The sequence below is a fragment of the Aythya fuligula genome, chromosome 2, assembly GCF_009819795.1.
Source record: "Aythya fuligula isolate bAytFul2 chromosome 2, bAytFul2.pri, whole genome shotgun sequence".
NCBI classification, from domain to species: domain Eukaryota; kingdom Metazoa; phylum Chordata; class Aves; order Anseriformes; family Anatidae; genus Aythya; species Aythya fuligula.
In genome coordinates this window covers 95,676,839-95,698,751 of record NC_045560.1, presented here as the reverse complement: position 1 = coordinate 95,698,751, position 21,913 = coordinate 95,676,839, and the positions used below count along the sequence as shown (strand labels likewise).

The 21,913-nt window shown below is 41.4% G+C and overlaps 3 protein-coding genes across 3 annotated transcripts in view; 1 reads left to right on the top strand and 2 right to left on the bottom strand.

Annotated features, from left to right (window-relative positions):
• Nucleotides 1-1,306, top strand: part of LOC116485621 (dynein heavy chain 5, axonemal-like) — a 145,789-nt gene extending 144,483 nt beyond the window's left edge. Inside the window, exon 73 of the mRNA XM_032181113.1 lies at nucleotides 1,088-1,306. Coding sequence (XP_032037004.1) covers nucleotides 1,088-1,306 — 219 coding nt within the window. The remainder of the gene's footprint in view (nucleotides 1-1,087) is intronic.
• Nucleotides 1,307-3,951: 2,645 nt separating this feature from the next.
• On the bottom strand, nucleotides 3,952-17,700 carry CAVIN4 (caveolae associated protein 4). Its single transcript, XM_032181237.1, has 2 exons — nucleotides 16,855-17,700; nucleotides 3,952-6,012 (listed from the first exon to the last, which is right to left on the bottom strand). The coding sequence occupies exons 1-2, from the start codon at nucleotides 17,263-17,265 to the stop codon at nucleotides 5,353-5,355; spliced, it is 1,071 nt and encodes a 356-aa protein (XP_032037128.1). The 5' UTR covers nucleotides 17,266-17,700; the 3' UTR covers nucleotides 3,952-5,352.
• Nucleotides 17,701-18,079: 379 nt separating this feature from the next.
• TMEFF1 (transmembrane protein with EGF like and two follistatin like domains 1) overlaps nucleotides 18,080-21,913 on the bottom strand; it is a 121,870-nt gene continuing 118,036 nt past the window's right edge. Inside the window, exons 9-10 of the mRNA XM_032181236.1 lie at nucleotides 20,692-20,850; nucleotides 18,080-19,022 (exon numbers count right to left, since the gene is read on the bottom strand). Coding sequence (XP_032037127.1) covers nucleotides 18,938-19,022; nucleotides 20,692-20,850 — 244 coding nt within the window. The 3' untranslated portion in view covers nucleotides 18,080-18,937. The remainder of the gene's footprint in view (nucleotides 19,023-20,691; nucleotides 20,851-21,913) is intronic.

The following is a 21,913-nucleotide window of genomic DNA, read 5'->3' as shown; positions in this document are numbered from 1 at the left end:
GGCAGTGCTATGTCTGAACAAACCAGTGCAACCTGTAGTCAGTCTTCTTTTGACTGAGGGATTGGACCCCAAAACAGCTTCCAAGGCCTGGGCCTGGGATTATGGCAGCTGCTGTGGAGGTCAATGTTGGGATGAGTAGAAGTCCCTCACATTTTTGAGTACGAGAAAGATTGTTAGTTCTGGGCTAATGCTCAGTTATCCATGTATGGGGTTACATTGTGCTGAGGTGACTGAGCGGATTTAAAACCTAGCCAAGGAGCAGCGATTATGTGCTTTGGTCACTGCATAGGGAAAGCTGCCATTGTGTGTGTGGTAAATTTTTGCCAAACCAGTGACATCTGTCCTGGAACTGGCATTGAGGTCATTCCTCTGCAGGCAAAACACATCTGTATCTGGCTGAGGGCAAACTTTTCAAAGCCAGACTGTGCCCCTGGTAGCTTCTGGTAAGAACTGTTTCCTGGTTTGTGACAGGATACCCTTCAAACATGGAGTTTACTCAGGTGCTCTGGAGTGTTCAGCAGGCCCCTGTGCTGCTGCTGGTTTGGGACCTTTTTTGCTCCCTGCTGGAAGACCTGAAGGGATCTGGTTTGGATAAACACCCAAAAGGCACACTGGTCCTTTGAAGCTCCACTGCCAGCAAGTGCAGATGTAACAGGGAGGATTGATAAGTTCAGCTTGGCCTTTGTAGGTCCAGACCTGACATTCAGGGAACAGGAAGCAGGGAAAGAAAGGAGAACACCAGCTGAAGAGGCAAAGGATGGGGAAAAAGGCTATGATCTTGTTTTCTCCTAGAACCATGCTGCCATTTTTCCATCCTTTGCCATGGCGTACAGCTTTACAGGTTTCTCCTGCTTTCTTTTCTTTCCAGGCTTCCTGATGCCTGCTATCTCTGAGCTGCCAGTGGCTAGAGATAGGTTTGGGTCAGTGTAGTGGTGAGCATAGAACTTGTGTTCTGTTGTGTTCTTCTGCTGAGGTGCCGGTGTTTTTGCTGGAGGCCATCACTGAGTCTCATTTCAGCATGTTTGAAGCTTGGACGTCCTATCCTGCTTCCCTAATGCTGAGCCCTGTGTCTATTTAATGTTCTCAGGTGCTGTTCACAAGTCTTCCTGTAGTTCACGTGTATGCTGTTAGCACAACAGCACTACATGACCCAAAGAAGCAACAAGGAAGTGTGTACTCCTGTCCTGTCTACAAGAAGCCTCGGAGGACAGATCTGACATATATTTTCTCTTTGTACCTGAAAACAGTGCAGAATCCTGATCACTGGACTTTGCGGGGTGTGGCACTGCTTTGCAATTCAAAATAAGGACCAACAAACAGCTGTAAAGAGGAACCACCTTCTCTGCAGTCAGTAGGACTTCCATTGTGTTTTTTTTTTCAGAGTGGTGTCTTTCTTCTTAGAGGGTGCAGGAATTAGAAAATGATGTATAAAGGTTGTGTTAATCATACATAAATCAGTTTACTCAGTTCACAACAAACATAACAAATAACCTGGGAATATCAGAAAGAAAATAGATATGGGTATAAAATTTAGCAACTGATATAAAGCAGGAGAGAATATTTTAACTGGCTTTCTTATACTGGAAATACTAGGAAAAAAGTGCTTGTGACAGCGACAGCTACTCTAACATTTGTGGTGGTTCTTTTGTAGATGCTGTCTTTTCTTCCTAGTATAAGGCTTCTTCATAATATAATATGATTCTTTTAAAATTCAACTTTGTAGTTTAAAACTTATCATCTGTAGCGTTATTAAAGTTGTAATGACAAGTGAATTAAACGTGTGGCAAAACTTTATGTTTATCTGCATACATGTAAATATACGTGTCCTTTGATTTCACATTTGTAAATTTGTAGTGTCGTTTTACAAATGGATGTTACAATTTCCTTGAGTAGTCACTTGTGTATGCAAATGGTCATAAAAGATGTACAAACAAGCTAGTTTATCCTTGCACAAGTAATGGCCTTTGCATATACTAACTCATTTTTAAACCTGTACCCCATTAGAAGGAAGATGTGCACACACTCAGTTCTGGGTGAGAAAACAGTTTTCGGATTCTTCTCAGAGTAAGCATGTCTGAACACCAGCTTGGCTCTATTCATATTCGCTCTGTTGGTTTTACTGCCTGAGTCCTGCAACCACAACTCTCTTAACTGCTTTTTATTCTGTATTTTGCCTCAATGTAGGAAAAAAAAAAAAGAAAGAAAAGTATAAAGTGTAAGACACTTCTGGGAGTAGATTCACCTGAAATGGTTGTAGTTGTTTTTGTGTATTGTCACTGTCACGGTCTACCCTATAATTGAAGGGTGATTGCTACTTCTCTTTTAATAGATAGACAGCTATTGACAGAAAACGTGTTTGGCCTTTTTTCACTAGCACAAATTCAAAGCAAAAGAAATTGCTGTTGGATGTTATGAAAGAAGGACTTGCAGTGAGTGCTTTGTTAATCGCTTTTTTTTTTTTTTCTTTTTCCCTCCTTGTAAGCACTTGCAATTTTATGTTCTTTTTAGCTTCCATCTAAGAAAGTAGTTCACCTTTCCCCATAACCAGTTTCACTCAGCTGTTAGCAACTGCAGGGCTCTTTCTGTGAGGCAGTTTGATATTCACACTCCCACCCACAAGTACGTGGAAAGTGCCAGATTTGTTCTTGGAAAACAGAACCGACAGAGAGGGCAAGGGCCCCTTTATCCCATTGAGCCGGGAGCAGGACTTGGTTCACACAGAGTGCCGGCAAGATTATCTTACCAAGTGAAACCACCTGTTCTAAATATATACTCCAGGCTACCCTGTGGCATAGCTGTACATCAACTGATTTCACTGAGGAGTTTGCTTATGAAAAAGGTGAAGGACGGGGGCTTCGAGATCTTTGCTCTTGGGTGTTATGAAGATAAGAGAGACTTCAAACGGAAAAAGGCTGTGCTGTGGTATAGAAATTAAGGTTGTAATCCATAATGCTCTCCCTATTTCCTACCTGAATGAGGGGTTATAGAGAATACTTAACCTCTTGGTATGTATAAAATTCAAGCCAGCAACACTGATAATAACTTCAAAGGAAGAGCATACAATTGAATTACTTCTTACACCTGAAGTACTCACTACTTGCTATGAAAACAAATCATCCTAGAAAAAATTGAAATTAGAAATAATCATTAAAAAATAAGTATTTGATAGAGCTTATATACGTGGTGCTACATGATAAGTTCCATGGAAACTACTTCACTTCCTTTCTTTGTCAAGTAAAATGAGAAAATTAAAAGCTGTATAAAGAAAATCTATAGGCAATTACGTCCTAGCAGTTAGCGCCCTGCAGTTACAGAAAAGCAGCGAAATAGCTGCTTTGAACTTTGATCTTTTCACTTCAGTAACTAGCGGCTGCTTGTCAGTTTAGGAAAACCTTGAATCTCACCAAACAAAAAGCAGCCACCGCCAGGGAGGAACCAGGCAAAGCCCACAGCGTTCCCCGGAAGGTAGCTCCAGTTTCGTATGGAACAGGAAGAGGAACACAGCCACCAGGTTCCAGAAAGCACTTTCTATAACTAGTTTATAAAACTAACAACAAAACAAAACAAACAAATGAAAAACACAAAACAAGCAAAACCTTCAATCTCTCTCCAAATTAAAACATTTCTTTTTCTTTTTCCACGTGCTTACATTGCAGTAGTGATGTAGAATTTACTGTTGACAGAAATACCTTTCTCTGCCTGTCTCCATCTTTTGCCCCATCCTTCCCTTCCATTCAGTGGAGTCGCTCCTTCCAGTCTGGCAGCCTTAATTTGCTTTGAAATGTCACTGACATAGTATAATGTTGACCTTTCCCAACCCATGTTCCTTGATTATTATTGCTGAAGCCCTTTTACTTCAAACGTGATGTACACCAGACTAAATGAAAGAACTGGCAGGCAGAATAGTTGAAATCAAACTAATTATATTTAAATTATAGATTAACAGCTGGGAGTCCTCAAACAACGTATATAGATAATCAGGTTATGCTCTGCTCTTAAAATGAACCTGAGATATTAAATACAACAATACAGCTTTGGGCAATATTGTACAAGTTTCACACAGATAGTAATGCCTAATGTTGCTTTAGGTAAGTGCCTTGAAAGCAATGCCATGTAAGAACGAAGAGAGCACCACAGTCCCGCTCCTCACGTCAGCATAGTGGTCGTGTTTACAAACATATCTGATTTCAGGGCAGCGAGTGTTGCAAATAAACAGCATTCCCTACTCCAAAGGGTGTCTGTCTCATAATCCCTGAGGCTGTGGCTGGTCGATAATGGTGGTGATAGAAAACAAAGAGCTGGGTTATGGATTGGCCCTTTACTTCAGTGGCTTTATAGAATAGATTTTAATTGAAGCGAAGCTCAGAGAAACCACAGAGTAATGGAAAACAAAACAATTCTCTCGTCCTGTCAGCTACATTCATGAACTCTATTATCCTCTGGATAGAGTAACAATTAATTCTTCAAATGATCTCAAGTAAGCAAATACAAACTTTTGTTGCCATATTCTAGGTTTTTTAACTACTTATCCAAAACCTATACATTAGTCTTGTACACCTTCTACTACTTTATACCCTTGCCTTTCTCACAATCATGTCTTTCATAACATGATTATGATATCTCATTCTCTTTTCCTCCTGCTATTCCACAGTTAATGTGTCTTCTGATTTTTTATCCTTACTCCATAAGTACAGAAATTGCCTGGCCTAAATAAATCAATCCTTCCTCCTCCAGAACTCTGGAAATAACCTTTAGACATTTCGTGAGCTTCTTTTTTCCACTGAGAAGAAATGCAGTTTACTAAAACCAATAATTCCTGCCACATTTTGTCACACCTGGGACAAAGCAGGAATTTCCTCCTCCTGCAGTTTCAGTGAGGGCCGTTCAATGAAAAGATTTGTACAGCTGAATGGATATTTTTCATAGTTCTTCCTTCTGCTAATATGAAGTAATAGCTTTGCTATTGGTTTCTGAGTAGAGGAGTTGGTATAGGATGAAGGACAACATTTTATACTGTTGTACATAAAACTGAAGGGAGTAATTAGGATGTTAAATGAACGCTAAATCAATCTTGAAAGAAGAGCAGCTTTCCATCTCCCGTGGACATGCGAGGCTCAGTTCCTTTTGGATTAATGCTGTGTTGGCACATGCCAAGACAGAGGGGGAGCCCCTTCTTTTGGTTACGTGTCGGGAAGATGACACCACAGACACCCATGTAGATGACAGAACAACACCAATATGTGTTTCATGATAAAACAAAAACTCACACATTTTCCTAAAAAACAGAGTGTATACAGTCTGCATTCTCTCTTGTTCAGTAAGGATGGCATGGGGTGTTTGATAATTAATTCCTTATGCTGATTGCTTTAGGTCCAGCAAGGGGACATCATCACCTCCTCCGCCTCCTTCTTTTCCTTCCTGCTTAAGAACAACTTCGGGGATCATCACTCCCTTTTCAGCTGGCTGGGAAGCACCTTTTGTTGCACTGTTCTTGTCTTTCTTTACCTTAGTGATCACTTCTGTGTAGGAGATTTCTTCGGTGAAGGGCTCTGCAGCTGTGAGCTCGGAGGCTATGTGCACGCCACTTTCCTGGCTTCCTTCCTGACCTTCGGCTACTGTTCGCTCTTTACTTTTTTTGTGGATCTTGAATGTCTCCTTCGTGGGGGCAGCTTGTGAGATGGTTTTCTTGAACCTTATTCCAGATTGTTTCAGTCTCTCTCCTGACTGCCTGATCCTCTCTCTCCTCTCAGGGGTCACTATCCTAGTTCGAAGCCTGGTTACCTTCTTGCCAAAGTTTTGCCTTGTCTTTTGGATATTTTCCCTTGAAAATGCCTTTTTGATATCATCTATGCGCCTCATGCCTGATTTCTTGAACTGGGCTGCTTTGCCTTCTTCAATATAGTATTCTTCATCAGAAGACAGGTCATCGGGTGGGATGAAATCATCCTCTAGAGTTTCACCTGCTGTCCTCTCTTTGATAACAGAGAGAGATGAAGGACACTCAGTTTCCTCCTGTGAACGAAAGCAGAGAGTCATCTTCCAGCAAGTGTGTTTTAAAAGGGTGGTTATTCAAGCATGTTGTTTGTTGGCTTGTAGTTAATTAATGCTAACTGTAATGCACTACTGTAGCAATGTAAGGTAGGCTTGTGCCATCACACATGATCTGCATAGAATACAAGAGGCAGAAGAAGCATTTGTCAAACTCTGTAAAAGCATTATACCTGATCAAAGATTTGTTTTCAGAGTGGTGCTAGCTGAAAATAATGAATGTCATGGTCCTGTGTTTACTGGTCCCTGAAGGTTTTCAGAGCAGATGTGTCCAGTTCACGTTTCTTTGAAGCTGATATACTTCTCTAAGGCAGGACCTGGATCCCTTATCTCTCACCAATAACAGTAAATGCCCTGTAGACAAAATAGGTGCTTGTGACAGCTGTACCCTCTCCAAAAGAGTGCCTCGGCCCTTTACTGTCATGAAGACAATTGCAGATTCTTAGCTAATTTGAATTAAGTGAACTTCACTGTTGCTGCCCAGAAAGGGATGGACCCTAACATATTAATTTATGTTTGCTGGCTAAACAAGGGCTCAAAGACAGCTAAGGAATTAAATGTTATACAGTAAACCCAACTCCACACAATTCACTCAGGACATGCCCCATCGCTGGGGCGAACTTGGCTTGTTCCATCTGGAAACATGAGCATGACCTTCAGCAAACACCTCTGCTTTCTGTAGTTAGTTCGTTGGCCTATGTGAGTGGGCGGCATTATATATTTGAATTATACATATGATATGTATGCCAATGTGATATGATATGCTGCCTTCTTGGAAGTGATGACTGTCCTTGATATCTTAGCTCTCGGAGTTTATGTAGCCCCTCCAAAGAAATACTGGTAGAGGCTTAAAGCTCAGAGATATACAGATTGCCAAAAGCTGTCCACCATAACCACAACCTGTAGGAGGTTTATGAGGTGGACATGGCCAGCCCCTTCTTCCCTGCTAGCTACTGCTGTGCACATGCACGTGTTCTCCTCCCAGGAAGAGCAACCCTTTAGGCGCAGACATACGACAACTAAATAAAACTTCTGTAAGCTGGTTCCCGTTCGTTGTAACCTCTTCAGCTGATTTCTGAGGCCTGACAGTGTTTGGGCTCTCTCCTTGGTATTATTTTCTTAATTCAAAAACTAAAAGAAATATTAGAAGTTGTGAGTCTGTGAAGAATGGGTCCATCCTACTGTATATTTTGTTGAGAAACGATTTCTGGCCAAAAAAGTATCTGTCATTTTTCACAGTGACTCATTACTAGCAAGTCATGTTTAATGTCATTTTGCCGGATAATAGCAACATGTAAAATAAAATACATTAAGCTCTTTGTCAGATAAAGCCCACTTAAAAGTTTGTCATCACGCCTTGGCTTCATTAAAAACCCTTCAATAAAATAGTTGTTAATGCTTACAAAAATGAGGGACAAATTATGTTGCATTGATTACAGTGGAATGTTATTCAACTCATCTGTCAAAATCAGCAGGAACAAAACTACAATACTTTCCTAATAATCATCTACATTAACACGTGCAAATTAACATTAATTATATAAAGACTTCTATATATAAACATAATCCCTTCTTTTCTGAAAATGAACTAAAACACAGCTGGATAATAATTCCTCAAAGTTTGTAAATTATAGCCCACTCCTTCAGCTGAAATGGTAACTGAAATGCTTCCATAATGACTGCTTGGAAATTGCAGCACATACCAAAACAAACGCAATATGGTGAGTAGGGCATGCTGTACGTATGAAGAACACTGTTTAAAAAGAGAGGAAGGAGAGAAGCTATTTCCTCTGCAATAGTTATGCTGTGTGCTCCTTCGGAAGAAGAGTAAATTTATCTGTACTTTTTGTTGCTTGCTTGCCGAAGCTTTGCTGCATTTATCTTTGCAGTTTGCTAGCTCAAGAAGAGAGGGCTTTAACTTTCATAGGCATGTGTCAGAATTACGACTTATGAACGGGAACATCTGAGATGAAGGCCTCGTAGACAGGACACAGCAATTAGAGCTGCAGGTCCTGAGCAACATTTCTCACTCTGCTGCAGACACCGAGAATGATCTTTGCCAAATCTCTGATTTTCTCTTTTCCCTTGGTGTCTGCACACATCTTGCAGAACCAAACGTAGTAAGGCTAAAAATTAGTTTGAGTTTGTATCTCCTCTCAAGATTTCTGGGTGGAAGATGTTAGCAAAGTGGAAAGTATTAGTGAAGCTTGGTTGTATGCTGGGGAGGTTTCTTGATAAATATACAGTGATTTAGTCACAGTAGGAGGATTTTTTCATTTGCTTCCTTTTTCTCTTCTGCTCTTCCCCTCAAGCACTAAACATTTTCGTCTTATCAGTAGATATCAGTGGGGCTGAGAGAAGACAGGAGCTCATCCTTCCTAAAGCAGGAACAATAAATTTTAGCACCATGTGGGAAATTGGTAGGGTCAAAGCACGTAGCTATCAGCTTGCTTATAGTCTCACTAAAAGCAAAGACAAGACACCTACTGATTTCAGCTGCATGGGACCAGTCCCTGAACTGGCTGACAATTTTCTTCTCACCGTACAATTCAGGACTGGCTAGTGATGCCATTGGAAGAGAAAGTATGCTAACAAAGCATTTTAAAACTATACTTTTCCTAATTTTTGAGTATTTATCTTTTAAATTATGTCTAGCCAGTAAAGGTTTGAGTTTTTAAGGGCCCAGCTGAACACAAAGTAAACACCTGAGTAAAGCTCAGCTTTGATGAAGAAAGCCACCACCGTCTTTATTTGGATGGCTCTAGGGACAGCGAATATGGAAACCCAGCTGCTTCTAACACCGGGCTCCCAGGAGAATCTGACTGTCATTGTCATTTGCTCCCTCCACTCCCATTTCAATTAATTCACAATTAGAAAAAATTTGAGGGGATGTAATTTGAGCCATTCCTACAGGCCTCTTGCTGTGCGTATTTTCATTGGCCACCAAAATTTTGGCTGTAGTGCACCCACACATGAGGGCACTGAGCAGTTTTCAGGCACTGCTGGTGTTTGCTGATTCCAAGGAAGGCATCAAAGCAGAAGCATTTTTCTCCCATCAGATATAACAGTGTTACATCAGCTTGGCTCTGGTAGCGCCTTTCTCCCTTACTGCTGAAGTGAGGAGCAAATAAGCCAAGGGGGCTCCTGGAAGAGGGGCTGCTCAAAGGAGAAAGGGTAATTTAACAGCTTTCTCCCAAAGTAATTAACTACATCTCCATTCTGTACCTTTGCAAGCACAGATGGGATCAGTAATTAATAGCACCAATAGTATTTTTGTTTAAAAAAGCTCTGTTGCTGGTTTAGAATCCACTGGATTCTGCACACGAAGCAATGACATAATGTCACCATACAACAGTATCTTGGTTTTAAATACATGAATGCATTTTGTGATTGGTTTAGTATTTTTTATTATAATGCCCACTTAAAAAAAATTTAAAAAATAATGAGATACAAGGCATTAAAATGGATGTAGTCAGTTCAGGAGCTTTCCTCCCCTTCTCTTTTCTTGTTTGTTTGGTACACTTGTTCTGGGTTTGTACTCCAAAGCCCAAACTGAGCTTCTAGAGCGGGCAAAGGGGGAAAAAAAAGACATTGCCTTATATGCTATAAAACTCTATAAAACATTTTTGCATTCTCTTTTCAAAGATCTTCGCCTTATAGTTCTAAAAAGATTTAATAAAGATAACAGTTATCAACACTCAATTATTATTCAATTTCAATTAAAACTTTAGCAGAACTTTTTTTTTTTTTTTAATAATATAAGAAGTAGTGGCAGACAAAAATAGAATGACCAAGTGAATAATTATTATGACACCCTCAATTAAAAAAAAAAACAACCATACACATACAAAACCACAAATGTACAAACATATATGCATATATGTATAAAATCAAGATTCAAAATGCTCCTAAAAGCCCTGCTCACAGCGAAAGTGGAGAGGAGAGACAGATGAAACTCCATAAATCGCTGTCATTGTGTTGCACAATGAAAAGGTCACAGCAAACGATCTCTCAGCCTTGGGACGTGTGACAGGGAACGCGCGGGTTATTGTGTAGCATCAGCACAGATGGGACCAATGATCACGTGGCAACTCCGAGCCAGGGCATGAAGCAGCAAAATGGTGATGGGCCACCCCGTGCCCGATCTGGTGATGCTGCTGTGTCTATGACAACCTGTGATGTGAATGACTGGCAGCCGAGGAGCAGGAAACTGTATCGAGACAATGCATAGAAAAAGCCTGGCATTTGCATGTTAAATGAATGATTTGTTATTCAAACCACCAGCCAAGGTAAATGGCTAAAATATCTCCTTGTAATTGCTCTCTAAATCAATACGAAACTGCTGATGAATAACCAATTACAAATCATTCAGTACTTTTACTCCTATTCTACAGTTAAGAGTGAAGCTTTGTAAATCTTGAGTGATCCCTTCATTTTTTTCTGCAAATATGTCATTTCAAAATCTCTGCCATCCAGCCAAAAAGCTGTTCAAAGGAGAGAGAAATAGGATTGTTTTAAAAGGGCACCTAAGGGATTTTACTGAGTGAAGTAGGTAGAGAATAAACACTTCAGCACGTAAGACTTTATGGCCAAGTGCTGTTGCTTGTATTTAGAATTATTTTTACGTAACAAAAAAGCGGCCTGGCCAGAACAGTCAATCCCTCTCATTTCCTCTTTGTGGAGCCTAATACGCATCCCTTTTCTCTAAATTCTGACAGAAATTCATTAACTTAGCCAGGAATATACAGTGACTGTAAAGAAATCCAGCTCATCCTCTCATTATCTGGTGGCAGCAAGCTGCAGACTAGGCGTGAGTGTTGCCCAGTTATACCCCAGCATTCAGAGGAACCATTGGCTCCATGCCACTACATGCTGTGTAAAAAAGGACCACTTGCAGCTCCAGAGGAAAATTAAAGCTTCACACCTACTTTGCTTTGCTATGACTTTACTGAGATGAACTAGAGAATAGTTCTGCAGGTCAGTCAGCAAGTCTGGCCGTGAAATTTCTCACTTCCAGTTTACCTGTAGATATCAAACCTTTGTGTGGGGAGGAGAAAGAGTATTCACAAGAGGTGATGAGCCCAATAAATAAATAAATAAATAAATAATTTATGTTTTGGTAATGTTTTGATTTGTTTTTTCGTCACAACATGACTGTTCTTGAAATCTAGCTGCAGCAGCATAGTGCTGTTAAGTACACGGCAACCCAACTGTTCATCACAAGTTGCTGAACTCGTCTGCCCAAGCAACCGTGTCTCTGTATGAATTAGGTTCTGGAATCCCTTTCAACTCAACGGAGAGAAGAGGTACTTATCAAGCAGACACTGTGCTGAGAAGCAGATGTCTGTAATAGGTCAGACAAAACCGTCTCCGTAAATTTCTCTCTGCTGTCTTGAAGGCAGTCTGCAAGCCGAGCATGCAAACATTTGTGTTACTAATGCCTAATGCCTGGCAAAATGAATCCCATTCCAAATTCTAAAATTGCTGATAATGCTTTCATATATTCTTCACTTCTGTGCCTGCACCATCTTGACCAACGTTATTCCTGTACTGAAGGAATAATTGCAAGATTCAGCTCCTGACAGCAGTGCTGAGAATTTCAGTTTATACTGCTGCTACCAGAGTTGAGTCCGTTCATTCTTGGACTTCTTCAGGCATGAAGCACATCGCTGAAGATAGATGTGCTCTCGCAGTGGCCAGCTTCAGTGCCTGTGGATATGTCTTTCTAGGCAGCCTCTAGGACCGTGGGGATGAGGCAAGGAGGCTAAACACATGCAAAATCCTGAACCAAATGTAAATTAGGATCCACCGTTTCCACCACTCAACGTTAATAGGTGGAGAAAAATCAATGGCAGTCCTGAGAGGATACTGCCTGTCCTTGTTAGGCTCTTCACAAAGGAATAGGACTGGGGACTCTGATTACACCATATCAAAAGGTATAGAGACACTTATATAATCTGCTGTGAATACACAGTCCTGTGAAATTTGCAATCTATTTCATTTTAGCAACCCAGAGATGACCCAACAGCTGCTATGTTTTTCTTTCTTTTCTCTTCCTTTCCCCATTCTCTTTCCTTGTGAACACATCCCTAAAATGATAGATTTTCTTTAGCTCATTGAATGTGGTTGATTTTTTCCCCTCGAAATCAGAGGTAATTCATGACCTCCTTGGCTGCCTCCTGCATTTCAGCACTGGGCCTGTGCTCAGAGTATGTGGCTGTGAGCTGCACAGCAAGGGGGCGGCTCAGAGCTCTGACCTGAAGGGCCCAAGCTTGACGCTGGAAACAAAGGACTCTCGCTGCCCTCTTTTGACACAGCTGTTGGGTTCCTCTTTGTTTCTGTAGTCTCAGCTAAAGCAATTACCTGTCTCAGCTGTAGAAACATTTGTAAGGTTTAGGCCACAAGACTCCAGCAAACGCCTTGTGTCACTGAGCAATGAGGCCTCACTATGTGGGGCCAGTGCTCTGCTGACACAGGTACTCAACTTACACCAGCTTTTTTCATTAAGTTTTCAGACTCCATTTTAATAGCAATTTCATTTTAAAAGCTAACTCAGCTACAGCCTCCTGATCGCTCATTTACCAGAGCTTCTTGTCCCTCTGATCAGACTGGCAGCACTTTTCCCAACCTGTTTGGTTTGAGCACAATGCAGGTGATCAGAGCTGTATGTGGTCTTCCAGATGCCCCGGAGTGCTTTGGACAAGGGCACTCGATGTCTCTCAATCACTTATCAATCACGATCAATACTTCGCCTGAAGCATTTCATGCCCACACTGCATGTTTTTAAGAGACACACATCAAGTGGACTCTCTCTCAGTCATCCTCTAAGCATTAACACACCCTTTTCTGTCCTTCCCAAACCACAGGGCCTCAGCAGACAAGCTAAAGCAAGGGCTTCTGCTAAGTACAGGTGTTGGCACCATGTACACTTCAATTAGCATTGCTCCAGCTCTAATGGTAATTGGGTTTCTTTTCTTATATTTCATTCTCTGGAATGACAGCTGCTCATTTTGAGCATATTTTCTTAACATCCACATCACTTTCTCTGCCAAGATCATTAAAGAAAATAATATGCAGTTGACAATGATACCTTAAAAGTAAACCCTTTTAGAAACCTATCACAATTCACACTTCCCATTTCAACACAGTCCACTGTCATTTGTCCTTTTTCCAGATTGTCTCTTATGAGCTATCAGACACAGAAATACAAGATAAGCTCTCCCATGTTTCTGTAATACAGAAAAATAATAAAAGATGGGTTACCTAGCACAATCTGTTCTTGGTGAGCTGTGTAACCCCGTGGTGCTAACAATACCGCTCTGCAGACAGCTGTCTAGAGCCCCTCCTAAGCCTGTTATTCTTATGCCTGTATGACATCAGATCAGTCATTCAGCAGTCAGTTCTTTTGTCTTTGTAAAATGGAATTAAATAATTCACTGTCTTTTAGGTCACGGTGACTTTCACAGGTTTTTCTCCGTAGCTGTAATTGAAACTCTGTGCCAATGGAGGGTGCGTTCATGTACCAGGCACCCCATGTTTGATACTGTGTCCTTGTGCTCGATGCGCCCTGACTTACTGCCACTGCGTGTGGAAGTGCCTCCAGATTTTCAGATGACTGTCCCCATCTCAGGCTCACCATTTTTACAGTACACGTCATTATGCATCAGAAGGACAGTGGCCAGGAAAAGCCACTTCCATTTTAATTTCTTTATGAGCGGCACACACAAGGCTTCTTCTAGCCTCTCACTCACCATGTCTGCGTTGGAGCAATCCCCCACGGGGGACATTGTTCTGCAGGCCAGCAGCTGTAACACGGGCCTCCTGGTGGCAGTGCACACATTAAGGGAGGGACTTGCAGAATGTGAGGGAAAGCAAACGAAATAAGGGCTTTCAAGATTAAAAATAAAAATAAAAATCCCCTTTAATTTCTGTATAGTTTAGTCAGAATGAATTAAATTGTGCAATACTCCTTGGCTGCAGAGAAACTACAGGTCTCATGGCTGGTTATTCAGAATAACCTGAGCAAAAGTGAGCAGAGACCTGTACAACCTATAATGTACTCTGTGTTCCCTGCTTGTACTCTTAGGGCACGTGGTACTTCAGGGTCAAAGACTTTTCTAGAAAATCTGATATAATCATTTTTAATCGTGCATTCAGCCTGGACAGAAAAGCTGCCTGCTACCAAATCTTTTCCTCAACTGCATGGCCTTTTAAAAATGAATGCTCTTTCTCTAATCATTATGCTCATGGATGATCATTTTGTCTCTTTTTAATGCGAAAATAGTGCCAACTCTTTTTATCATGGCTGAGGTCTCTTGGGACAATCTCTTCCAGTCAATGATCCTTTTCAACCTGCCTGCTCCTTCCATCAGTGGTGAGATCAAAGCTTTCCACTTGAAATAAAATCTTTAGGATTTAATTGGTGTTTCCTTTTCCCTTATATGCCAATGTTCTGGCAGAAGTTAAAACTAAAACCCACGTGTGCTCACCCACGGGAGCATTCCTCTGCGGCTACACACAGGTCATTGGCTTCACCACAGTGTCCCAAATGGCTCATCAGAAAAAAATGTCACTACAGATGAGCTGTCACTCACAACCACCAAGTAAACAACTTGGTTACACCTATTTGTAAAATATAGTGAAGGGAGTGGACGCACCACACTGACTCACCAGCTATTAGCAGACTTCCCCTCATCGTAGCCAAGCTTCAGTCATTCAGGTCTTGGCACTCCAACACTGTGCTTACACTGGTGTAAATCAACAGTGTAAAAATGACCACACTTGCGTGAAAGAGGCATTCACGAGTGTGCTGGACTTTAAGACTCCAGCACACTCCTGGCTACCATGGTTTTGTGGAGCAAAACAGTTCTGCTCCTCTATAAAGGTGTTTCTTGTCAGACCCCAAAGGGAGGTGCATATATTCCTCCTCAGCTGTGCATGATGGAAAAGGTTCCTCAATAAGTACACCTCATGAAAGAATGGAAGTTAAAGTCATACATATGCTCTCTCACAGTCCTAAACTACAACAGGAAAAGGAGACTAGAAAGAGGGAAATCCAAAATACTGTTTGCATTCCTGAAAAGCACCAACAAAGGGCTAAACATATGGTGCAAGGTGCAGGTCATTCTTCTGCAGTGAAACCAGCAGAGAGTTCAAAAACTCCTTCTGGAGGTGATTTTTACAGAAAGTATGCATCAAAAGACCTGCCCTTGATGTACAATATCTAAAAGTAGCAATATTTTAAAAATAAGTCATAAATCATGTCTTTCAGAGAAAAAAAAAATGCATTCTGTTATGAATACTGTTTTAAGGACAAACATTTTCAAAGCATTGTCTCTACTGCAGTCATTATGGTACACGGCCATCAATGAAATGGCATTGTGCCATTGAACAGGGGAATCACAGACATTTATTTTCCTTAAATGGGAAATGATACGCAAGGAAAAAGCAAAGGTGCCTGTTTGCTGTTCCATCATGATGGTGCAGCTTGCAATAATTGTAATAATTGGCTGAATTCTACCTATGCTTTCTCCTACACAGCCACAGTAAGTAATTCAGTCAGAGAAGCTGGGAGGCAGAATTTGGCTGCATGTTGCTAAAATAACATTAAGTAACATTTTCTGTTTGTTTATTTTTCCTTTTTTTCTTCCCAGTACAAGAAAATGAAGTTGTTAAGGAAGCTAGATCATGCATAAGAATTTGTCAGCTATAGACACTGCTGAATATACTCAGGAAACACATAGATCCATTCATGCAAGTGATGTTATTTATGAACAAACTGTTGCAGAATCAGGTTCTGAGACAGGGTGACAGGGGCACATTGTGTTACTCACAAGGGTCAACATTTTAAAGAATGCTTGATGAATAGGACTCATTTGAAAGAAGCTTTAGGGACTCAGTGGCATGAAGGAGAAACTATGCTCCTGGCAAAAGATTAAACACTTGTACTTTCTGTTGACTCGGGGAACTGGGAAGTTTCAGCAAATGCAGGATCAAGCCATTAAAAAAATGAGTTTCACAGTGCTTGCTAGCAAGTGACAGATCCCGTGCACTGCCTGCACTACCAACTGTCCATTTGTATGGATGTTGGCAAGACTACGCTATTTCACGAAACTTCTCTTCAAACACCAATTGTTTATAAGAACAAAGAACATCCTGGAATGAGGTTAATGAAAGAAAATGTATAATTCACTTGCCAAATGTGATTGGAAGAACTGTGCTGTATGAAATCATTTCCAAGCATAGCATGCAAGGGACTGCTTGCTGCAAGGAAGGGCTTGTGGCTCTGAGCTCTAGTTTGTGCACACACTGCTGTAGACTCAGACAATCAAAAAAGCTCCCATTTGTCAGTGCTACAAAAGCTTGTGAGTTAAATAAACCGTATGTTTTAAAGTTAATTTTAAAAGAAAGTCTCAGTTCCAGGGAGCCTACAAACAATTTGCTATTTGGACTTCTACCTAATATGGAGAAAAAAATAAGAGAGATGAATGTCAGGCATGGTCTGTATGACCATGATTTACAGGGCCTGCCTCATATTACCTTTCAGAGAGGCAACAAATAGTCCTTGCTGATCTGCAGTTAATCTTTCACTACTGGCTCAGAAACCCACCAACACTAATAATAGACTGCGGGCGCTGCCGCCAGTGGGTTCCTGCTGAAAGGCACGGAGACACAGAGCTCGGTGTTAAAGAAAGCATAAAGTCACCCTCCTGTCGGACATCTTTTGGTTCCTTACCCGATGCCTACCCGCAGCTACTGAGGAGGTGACACAACAACAGCACAGCAATACGTTAGGTTCACGGTTACCTGATAGATCACAACCCGGAATTTGTTTTTTTTCAACATCTCCTCTTGCTTTGCCTCCACCTTCCGCACGTTGGCACTCTGCCTTTCCACCCGTGCCCGCACTTCCTTCATGGTGGAGCTGACTTTGCGGGTTTTCTCCAGCAGCTTGTTCACCGTATAGCCGGTGTTGCCGTGAGCCTGGGCAAGCTTTAAGATGTCGATCTGTATGGTCTTGATGGCATTTTCCATCTCCCTGTGCCTTTCTTCTATCCTTTTCTGGCTTGCCTGCACGCTGTCCACAATGTTGGCCACTTTATCCAGCACCGTCACTATGGTGTACGCTGCATCTTGTTCTTCTTCGTCCTCGGTGACACTTGACAGGCGGTTTTGGTGGATTTTGTCAGCCTCCAGCGTGATTTCACGGTGGTCCATTTTGCCTCTCTCCAGGCAGGTCCACAGGAGCCAAACTTTCAACCCAACTCTGTGGGAACAATCCTGGTGCTAGTGCACGGCGCCGGCGTGACAGCCGGCTTCAGCCATGCTCACAGGAGGGTGTGGAACGCCGCACCCGGAGGTGGGACAGATGCTTCTGACCACCAAATGTCCACAGGCGGTGGTTCAGATGCTTTCAGCAACATGAAACCTCTAAAATTAGGAAGCAATGTCTGGAAAGGAGCACACGTTTAAAGGGTCACGCTTCTGTACTGATGCAGTTATTAGCGTTAATCCAGGGAAGCTAAGTAACTTACCAACTAAGCAGGCGAGCAAACTCACATATTTTAAGCGATCTGCTTTTGTTTTCATGTTCCTGAAGTGCTTGCATGAGGGAATTCAGAGAGTGCTCACGACCATGAACGCCGGCTGTTTTTCAAGCAGAACAAGCTTCAGATCTTCAGCTGCTTACAATTGCCACGTGGGGTAACAAATAAACACACCAAACCACAGGCAAAATAGTGAAAAGGTTGTATTGTGACATGCTTTTCCAGTTCAAAATGTTGAAAGCATTTTTTTGTTTTTGTTTTTATTGAACAAATTATTAAATCCTACATGCAAAATTCTGAAAGCCTAAACTACTTGTTAAAACAGCTGAACACATCCTATTCACACTTTATCTCTGGATCTTTCAAACAACAACTAACAGTCTATTTATATAACTATGACCAGCAGACTAATTTGGATGGACTTTCTTAGCTCTTGAAAATACTCTATACAAGAGCACTAGTAATTCATTCACTTTTATTTGTTCTTTTTTTTTTTTTTTTAATTTTTATTTTAATCACAAACACTATACAATCTGCATTGTAGGTGTTAAAACATGTATTTTCTTTAAAAAAGTTTAAGAAGTATTAAAACAGCTTCAACAGTGACAAATTAGGCTTTATTCCAATTATTTGTGTTCAATTATTTGACACCAATTTTTAAAACACCTAAATCTACTAAGACCTACTCCTTTTGGACCTGTGCCATCTGCTCTACCAGGTAATGGCCCAAACTAAGAAATTTATACTTTTGCCCTTTAAAAATAAATCGTTGGCATTATTAATGAAGATGGCAGTGCTTAGACCCAGCCCACATGTTTTATAAATATGTTACAACTACACACAGCACACAGCTTCACAGTTCATGCGATAGGCAGTGTCTAAAAAATCAGTTACTAACTTCCAAAAACATTTAAATATCTACGGTATTTAAACACAGTGTTTTCTAGTTTCTCATAAGAAAAGTAAGCTGTAAACATTTTTACCTTTAGTTCATGCCTTGTTTGCTAGGTAATGTGGACTTTTTTTTTTTTTTTTTAAATCTACAACCACTGGTGGAATAAATTTGTGTTCCCAAAAATATTACATTCCATGAATAAAGCACGTCTATTATATAACCATGTGATACAGATACAGAAAATGACCTACCGTATTCAAAAACAGAAAAGCAAAGTTACTAAAACAGTCCATAGCTGTTAGAGCTGATGCTTTCAGAATACAGACCAACATTGTTACACTAAAAATGTTCAAAAATAAGGCCTCTGAAATAAATATTTCCATTCTTTAAAAAAAGATATAATAAAAATGTACATCACATGGTCAATGTAGGTATAAAAATCACTAAGTTAAACCATTCTGGATGATGTATCTGAAGTAAAATGGCCTAGGTTTTGCTTCTGCCGACGTCCTCTATTGTTTTTGGGGCATTTTCTGTTTAGAAAAAAGAGAGCAAGAAAAAGTATGAGTGCTTTTATATATGTCATATAAAATTAAACCTAGCAAGACTGAATTGACTTATTTTATATACTCAAAAACAGCAAACAGCTTTGGAGCTGTGCTTACTGGGTGAATTCTCCTGCTGTTTGGTACCTGGCTGATATTTGGGCATCTGTGTGGGACCCCAGATCACTCCAGAAGGAGTTCTGCTTGAAACCCAAACCAGCAAGGTCCTGTATCCTTCAAGCATGGTCCAGGAAAACCCCTGCTTTGGTGAACAGCTGCATTGGATTTACTTCTTACACACTTCATACTTAAAATCTAGTGGAATTTAAGTATGATAAGATTTAAGACCGGATCAATCAGCCTTTGCAGTGCTGGACCTCCAGGTGCTCTGCTGCTTGCTGGAGCCCCCAGGGCAGAGCCCACCTCCAACCCCTTTCTTGGGGCTGGGGACACAGCTCAGAAAGGACTCATAAAAGCCAGCAGTGCCGAGCAGGAAGAGACTTAGCCCACCAGACAGCAGGCAATGCAAGACAGATAAAGCAGTCCTGCTGGGACTGCTGGGTGAGACAGCCTGCCCCAGAAAGACTGCGTGCCAGGGAACTGCTGTAGGGAGGCTGAGAGAGGAGGGCTGCTGAGCTGTCAGTCTTCCCCATGGGTGCTTTGACCAGCAGGGGGTCTGGTAAAAGGAATGGCATCAACTCCATAGCTGAATGGCTTTTTATACGTGCAAGGATGTGTTAGACATGTGTGCTTACACCTGGTACACTGAACCTTACAAGAGAGATAGGAAGGAGGCCTATAGTGTTCATTCATATGGGCGTCACTCCGCATCACTAAGCCGTGCACTAATGCTGCAGCAGTAAATTCTATGGCTCTGCGTAAGCAGACCTGAAAAAGTGAAGGAAGTGACGAACAAGTTGAGGAGGAAAAGACAAAGTTTGCCATGGATGCCACGATGTAGGATTTAAATGCTTCACACACCAACTATGTAACTAAATCATCCTTAATCCAGCCCAGAGCCCCCACTTCTTATTGGATTCAAATCCCTGATGAGCAGACCAAATCCCTTTTCATCAAAATGAATCCATGACTCGCATCTCAGTTTTCACATGGAGTGAGAGCCTGAGACAATCCAGAAACTTGAACTCTGTGCTTGTGCATCTTCACATTTCATAAAATAGGTTCCCATGGAGAGTGCCTAAAAAAGGCACGCACTGCACATTGATTTTCAGGAAGCATATATGGTGTGAGGGAGACTTCTCTCTGTGTGTAACACCATTTACAGCTGTACTGCAGGAAACAGCAATGTGTCAACCTCTCTGGTTTCACCGGGCAGGAGGGGGAACCATATCTTCTATAAGATATCATCAATGCTTGAATAACTTCATGAAGGTCTAACACAGTAGCTGACCTTTTGAATATGTTTCAAGGCTGATCTGTTCTGCTGGGTAGCTGTTCTGGGGATTCAGACAGGTCACTGGTGGTTTGCGAATTTAAATTAACGTGTGTTTTGTGACAAAAATGGCAATAGGTTTCTTTTACTGGGGTATTTTAGAATATATGTTTATGCACATAAAAATTCAAGGAGGAAAGATTTAAATACAGAAAAAGCATATACAGACAATGCATAATTTTTCACTGTTTGGTATTTACCTACCTTGTTATGCACATGACAATTGCAACTATAATGGCAATCTGTACAGCTCCAATTATTGCTGCAATAAGGACATGCGTAAGCTTTTGTCTACTTGGGACAACATAAAGAATACTAAAGTCTGTCTTTTCACAGTGCTGTCCAGTGTATCCTGATTCACACCTGAAAAACAAAAGCAATATTTAATGGCATATGTAATTTGGCAGCAGCCCAGTCATTTTGCAGATGAAATAAGGAGTCCAAGCTGTGGGATGGAAAAAAACAGTAATCATAGCATTGACAGAGGAGAGAACACCCTCCTTGGTGCCATCAGTGCGGCTGCAGCGGCTCAGGACGTATCACTTTCTGAAGCCTAAAATGAAATTTAGAGAGCACAGCCACACAGAAGAGCTGAGATTCTGCCTGCTCTGTGAACAAATGGATGGATTTGGATTGTGGTTGAGAAAGAGCTAGTGAGAAGGTGGAGGTGCAGTAACAGGAGGATGGTCTGTGTTGGAGGACGGTTTGGATTTCTGGGGCAAGAGGAGAGACAGAAGGGGGAGTCTCTTCTCTTCTGGATAAGGTTATCAGTGACCCTTTCTGAAGACAGACCTGCAGGGTAAAGGTTTGGCAAAAGAAGTATGTGGGGTGCTTGTTAGATTGGGGCAATATTTAGGAAAAATAAAAAAAAAAAGATGAAACAAGTAAACAGACTAGAAAGAGCAAAGCAATATGCTCAGGGAACTCAGCAGCAATGTCAATATGAGCAAGGAGTGAGAGAAGGAAAAAAAAGCTTTGAAACAGTGGGGGAACAGGAGGATGCCTTTTCAAGCTGCAGCCTTTGGACATGGAATCCTACAAAACCTATTGGAAAAGAACGGCATCAAGACCCCTCCTGCCTTGTCCCTGGACTAAAGTATTTTCCAATTATTCTCTTCACTACCTACCTTCTACACTGAGCCACCAAGAATTTCAGGGTAAATGTGCTTCACAGAGGTCAGGTTATCCCCCTTGCTGACTGCACAGAAAAGTCAAGGAGACTCACAGCTGGCCAGCTCATCCAGATGGCTTGCACACTTCCCTCAGGGGAAAACAAGCTCCCTTGCAGGACACTAATGGGAGAAAACCCAATAACCCACAACTGTTTATGTGAGAATTCACGGAAGACTGCATAAAAATTGGCTAGGGGTGGGGGAGGAATGGCAGGAGAGAGAAGAGGAGCTGCTGTAAATGGTATCTTGCCTGA

Bases quoted from the DNA above. Each gene is read 5' to 3' on its own strand.
- CAVIN4 (XM_032181237.1), bottom strand. From the start codon at position 17,265: ATGGACCACCGTGAAATCACGCTGGAGGCTGACAAAATCCACCAAAAC. The intron at 6,013-16,854 runs GTAACCGTGAAC...TTTCGTTCACAG, and splicing joins TCCGGGTTGTGATCTATCAG to GAGGAAACTGAGTGTCCTTC.